The 6000-nt window shown below is 40.2% G+C and overlaps 1 protein-coding gene across 1 annotated transcript in view; it reads right to left on the bottom strand.

The window, feature by feature from the left end:
* Window positions 1-2629: 2629 nt before the first annotated feature.
* Window positions 2630-6000, bottom strand: part of EAPP (E2F associated phosphoprotein) — a 116158-nt gene continuing 112787 nt past the window's right edge. The window contains 7 exon segments of the mRNA XM_058285120.1: window positions 2630-2660; window positions 2662-2728; window positions 2731-2819; window positions 2821-2864; window positions 2866-3025; window positions 3027-3082; window positions 3084-3461. Of these exon segments, the coding sequence (XP_058141103.1) occupies window positions 2630-2660; window positions 2662-2728; window positions 2731-2819; window positions 2821-2864; window positions 2866-3025; window positions 3027-3082; window positions 3084-3461 (825 nt within the window).

Genomic DNA, 6000 nt, shown 5'->3' with positions numbered 1-6000 from the left:
CCGTAATATCACTTGGCAATATGTTGAAACATCTGGAAGCATATGTACTGCTTCCATTCAGATAATTATCAGCATGTTATAAGAATTACTGAGTTTGCTAGCTATTAAGATATTGGGTATTCCCTAGCACAGATTTCTTTTAATTTCTCTGCCTCTAACCCATTCATAAATAACACTGCACCACTAGTTCCGGCTCTCTTTACATGTAGCTTTCAGGAAGCATAGATGTCAAGGAGGTGGTAAGGAACTGTTCTCCCTAATGGGGCATGTCCTTCTCTGAGGGTGTTTGTATAGGTTCCTCTCAAGCTTTATTGAGCTCTGACCTCTGTGGAGAATTGCTGCTCTAGTCTAATCATTTCATTTTATAGAGGAGAAAACTAGAGCTCAAAGGAACAGATTCACTCAAGGCGAACATGGTAGAACCTTAACTTAAACACATTTCCTAACTTCTCTCACTCTACCACATCTTCTCTATTAGAATACTAAGAGGACTCAAAGTTTTCTGATGTTGTTTTTGGAATCCAATCATATCATTCTTTAAAATAAAATAAAATAAAATGAAGAGATGCCTGCATCACAATTTCCCCAAGCATTGTATGTTATCAATGCAAAAAGCAACCTGCCTTTGTTGTGGCAACAGAGGGATAAATGGGTAGGCACAAGAAGTGGCAACAGGATTTTTAAACCTAAGATTGAAGAGTGAGGTTGCTGACCCTCACCATGAATTTCTAATTTAATATGCTAATTGTTAAGTTTAGGATACTGGTAATATGGGCTATGTGTGGGGGCTGTGTGTTTCTTCATGAATAACCTGGGCTGTGTGTGTAAACTTGCTAAAACTTAAATTTGTATATATATATACATATATATATATATACTATTCCCCACCAACTTTAAAAAGGTGTTGCCTTTACAGGCACCTAACATTTTCTACTTCTGTGATTCAGTGTCCTCTTTTTAAAAAACCACATATTCTTAATATTCTAATTTTTGAGTTTGTTTCTTCTAGAATGAGCGTCTTCTTGGCCTTGTGAGAACTTCATCCAACTTCATACAGGATGCTGGATCCATTTTCCTCCAGTCAAAATAAAATAGTTTTTTACACCTTGTCAGGTAGGGACTACAGTCTATAACCAGCAGGAAGTAGCTACAGAAAAAGATCATCTCCCGTCGGCACCCTTTTAAGATTAAAGGTGTAAACTCTCTGAAGGGGAAATAAAGCAAGCTAATAAAACAGAAAATTAATAGATGGATTTGGACCCTGGCAGAGAGTCCATGTAAACATCAGTAACCCCCAAGATTGCTGCTGAAAAACCCCCTCTCCCAGAATTCTACTCTCCAGAACAAAAACTTGTTCTGGGAGCAAGGAAAAACCCCAGATATTCCCTAAAAACTTTATCATTGAGACCTCACTGGGGAATTAATAGGTGGGGCAATCAATCAAAACAGCAAACAGCTGAAACTCCTCCCATGCTCGCATCATATTTCCCTGCTTCCTCCCCTTAATAATAACTAGAGTACACGCTTGGATAAATGATGCGGTAAGAACACAGCCACCCACCTCATGCCTCCAACAGAAGTGATGCCAAAGCTTAACAAGTTAAGTGGCATCAAAGGGGGGAATGATACGGGCTATGTGTGGGGCCTGTGTGTTTCTTCATGCATAACCTGGGCTGTGTGTGTAAACTTGCTAAAACTTGAATTTCCAGCATAAGCCATATGTGCATGCAAACAATAAGAACTGCAACCCTGCCTTTTGTAACCATACCAACAACTCCAGTCTGCCTAGTTCTTAGAAAGCCAATTTAGTGATATAGGTTCTATAGACTTCGGATATTCAGGGAGGATGCAAATTAAATATGTTAACTCAAGCTTACCTGGAATGTGGGGGATATGTGTTCATTTAAGCTTATCTGACACTCAAAACACCATTTGACTCCCCACTCCTACATCCTCTGTATAAAAGGGACCCAAAAATCTTATTCGGGGCTCTGCTTTTTGGACAAGAGTCCAACATGCCTGACTGGTTGTAAATAAATGTTCCTTCTCAAAAATATTCCTGCTTCCTGGCCTTCCATACACGATCGTTGAATCTCTCTGCTCCCACAACACTGGTAAGTACAATCCTTTTAGGGAAAGCCCGGTAGGATTCAAGGCATATGACAATACCAATGCCATGTAATAGTAGCAGTTACTAAACACTGTTACTCCATTCTGGGGAGTGGGGGGAATAAAGATCATTTTTAGCAAAAATATAGACTGAAGTCAGGAAAGTTTTTAATTTAGTCATATCAAGAGTTTATCCGAAATAAAAATAACCTTCTAAAATAAAGATTACTTATAACTCCAGAACATTTTCATTCTAAATAGTTTTAATAAGTCAAAAGACCCACAGTTTCCAAATGGTCATGAAAAAGGGCACAAATAATCAGTGCTGGGGGGAGGCGGACAGGAGAGGAACAGATCAAAGGTAAATAATCATTCTTTCGTAAAGATGAAACACTGCTTCCTCAAGGAACAATTCAAAATGTCACTTAATGATTGTAACATAATGAATAGACAGGAGAAAAACAACTGCCCATATTTGCCTTATACTCAGTATTGGGCAATTAAATGCCAACTATGCTGTTTAGGAATGGCTTGCTAAAACATTGAACAAGGAAGACTTCACCCTTATCGTAGATGGCCACTTCCATGGAACATTCAGTGCACACTTTCTCTTCCACTCTGTCTCTGCCTGCTCTGCAGCACCTTCATGGCTGGAATTCAGCTTCTTATGGCCCCACCTTTACTTCCTGCTCTTGGGGTTTTGTATCTTAAACCTCCTCTTTGTTGACAGAACAATCCATCACAAATATGGCTTGCTCTACACTGAGTTTTATATGATTCACACCTTTGGCAATCAAGGCACAGTGTGGTCCCGCAGGCAGGGCAATTCAAGACAGCATCACTATGTGGAACAGGCTGTTGTGGACGTGGCTGCTGTATTCCAAAACCATGGTAAGCCCTCCTCTGTGCATCCACCCTGATCTTTTTCAGGATCATAGAGTAATTCATGACTTGGAATCCTGTGTTGTTTCTTGTTTTTTCTTCTTGGACACCTGTACTGCTTCAGAATCAGAATCAAAATATATATCATAGTATTAATACTTTGTAGGAGCTGTTCCAACTTTCCCATTTCCTAAGGAAGACCCTGTTTATGGAGAGGACAACTTGTTCTCCATTGATTTCACAGTGAAATCTAATTCAGCTTCCATTTCTTTTTCAAATTCATCTTCACTAGGTGATTGACTTTCTCCAGTAAGACACTCTCTGATAAGTTTTCATTTTTGGTCATGGGTTCCATGTAAAAGCACATCCACTTCATCTTCAGAGCTGCTTAGAACTAGCTCCTCGGTGCTGGGCATTTCAACTACATAAGGGTCATAATCATTTGGAGCCAGTTCATGGTGGCTCTGACACTGTCCACAGGAGGTCCTGATCCACTTTTTATCTCATTGGCCTTACATTGTTCTTTGCTTTAACCACTTGGCTTTAAAATATTACTGTTTTATCAAAAAGCGTTAGGTATGTGCATGGCATGGGTTAATCTCAGCTGGTCTACATTAGCACATACTTATTGCCAAACTATGCAATGTATAAGCCAAAGTTGAATGATGTTCTGTAACCATGGGATTCTGACTTGTTGGGAGCAGGAGGTGCCTGCCTATCCAGATTGCATCATTTCCACCTGCTTTCAGGGGGACTTGGGGGTTAGAGAGGATGTCACGGATTAAGCCTGGTCCAGTGATGAGAATGTGCCTGCATGACCAGCTTGCTATAAGCCCCCCCCCACCCTCCAGGACTGACTTGGGCTTCCTGAACCAACCTGCTCTCAGGCTTGTTCCAGGCCTTGGATAATACATGTCCTGTGTTACAACCCAGTGGCAGAAAGACGGAGATCATGCGCCTGAGGTCTCTGGACCCTTTTAACACCTTCTCCTAATGCTGCTGATCTGTCTCCTTTGCCTATAATAAAGTTGTTCCATAAGCAGAAGCTGTTTAAACCTTGTGAGTTCTTTCTGCAATCGAACATTTAGACAATTAATATTATTACATAATTTATTTTAACATATACTATAGGTATCTAACAGCAACTAGCAAAGCATATATCTGAAAAATATATGATCTTATTAAGGAAATGCAAATCAAAACTACAATGAGATATCAGTTCACACCTCACAGAATGGTCATTATTTAAAAGGCAGAAAACTACAAGTGTGGGAGAGGATGTGGAGAAACAGGAATGCTCCTTCCCTGTTGGTGGGAATGCAGAATGGTGCGGCCTCTGTGGAAGACAGTTGGTAGTTCCTCAGGAAGCTAAATATAGAATAGCCATATGATCCTGCAATCCTTCTACTAGGAATATATCCAGGAGAACTGAAAATAGTGATGCAAACGGACATTTACACACTGATGTTCATAGCAGCGTTATTAACAATTGCCAAAAGACGGAAACAACCCAAGTATCCATCAACCAATCAATGGACAAACAAAATGTGGTCTATACATGTAATGGAATATTATGCTGCTGTAAGAAGAAATGAAATTGTGGCACACGTGAAAACATGGATGAAACTTGAAGACATTACACTAAGTGAAATAAGCCAGACACAAAAGGACAAATATTGTGTGGTCTCAGTAATATGAACTAAATAGGAAGAATAAACACTTGGAGTTAACACCTAGAGTATAGGTTACTAGGAAATAGGTTGAGGGCTGAGAAGGTATACTGATGCTTAATGTATGTAGAATTTTCAATTAGCTTGACTGTAAATGTGTGGAAATGGATAGAGTTGATGATACCACATTATATTGAGTATAACTAACATGGCTGGTTTATAAATGGGATTGTGGCTGAAAGGGGTAGTCTAGGGATGTAAATGTCAATTGAATGAAAGCTAGAGAATGATCTAGGAACTGAATAACATAGTGAACCCAGAAGTGGATGAGAATTGTGGTTAATACAAATAAAAGAAGATTCTTCTATGAACTAGAACAAATGTATACCACTCTTACAAGGTAGTAAGAATATAGTGATGCATGCAGAAAATAAAATTATGTAACTTATGGACTATAGTTAACAGTGATATCGTAATATTCTTGCATCAGTGTCAAAGAAGGTACTATCTCAGTACTAAAGGTCAATAATGGGGGTAGGGAAGGGAAGCAGACTTGGCCCAGTGGTTAGGGTGTCCGTCTACCACATGGGAGGTCTGCAGTTCAAAACCCGGGCCTCCTTGACCAGTGTGGAGCTGGCCCACGTGCAGTGCTGATGCGCGCAAGGAGTGCCGTGCCACACTGGGGTGTCCCCCGCGTAGGGGAGCCCCACGCACAAGGAGTGCACCCCATAAGCAGAGCTGCCCAGCGTGAAAGAAAAGTTCAGCCTGCCCAGGAATGGTGCCGCACACATGGAGAGCTGACACAACAAGATGATGCAACAAAAAGAAACACAGATTCCCATGCTGTTGACAACAACAGAAGCAGACAAAGAAGAACATGGAGCAAATACACACAGAAAACAGACACTGGGGGCGGGGTGGGAGAGAAATAAATAAATCTTTTTAAAAAATAATGGGGAAATGGGATTTTTTTCTTCTGGGCTAAGGAAAACGTTCAAAGATTTACTGGGGTGATGACCACACACTATATCAATGCTAAGGGTCAATAATGAGGAGGAATGGGATATTTTTCTTTTGGACTAAGGAAAACTTCCTGGGATGAAAGCGAGAACAACTGAGGGTACAGTTTGGATAGCATGTACAAGGCATGGGACTGTATAACAATGAACCATGTGGTGGACATGGGACCCATGTGGTTAACAAAACAAATATGAGAGTTTCCTCATAAACTATGATGAATGTACAATACTAATACATGGTGTTAATAATAGGGGGTATATGGAAAAAATATACCAGTGGAGAGAATTTTGTTATGACATGGAAGAAGAGAGAACTTTTA

This window comes from Dasypus novemcinctus, chromosome 22 (genome assembly GCF_030445035.2).
Source record: "Dasypus novemcinctus isolate mDasNov1 chromosome 22, mDasNov1.1.hap2, whole genome shotgun sequence".
Classification (NCBI taxonomy): Eukaryota; Metazoa; Chordata; class Mammalia; order Cingulata; family Dasypodidae; genus Dasypus; species Dasypus novemcinctus.
Note: the sequence above shows the minus strand (reverse complement) of the source record. Positions and strands in the feature narration are given on the sequence as shown.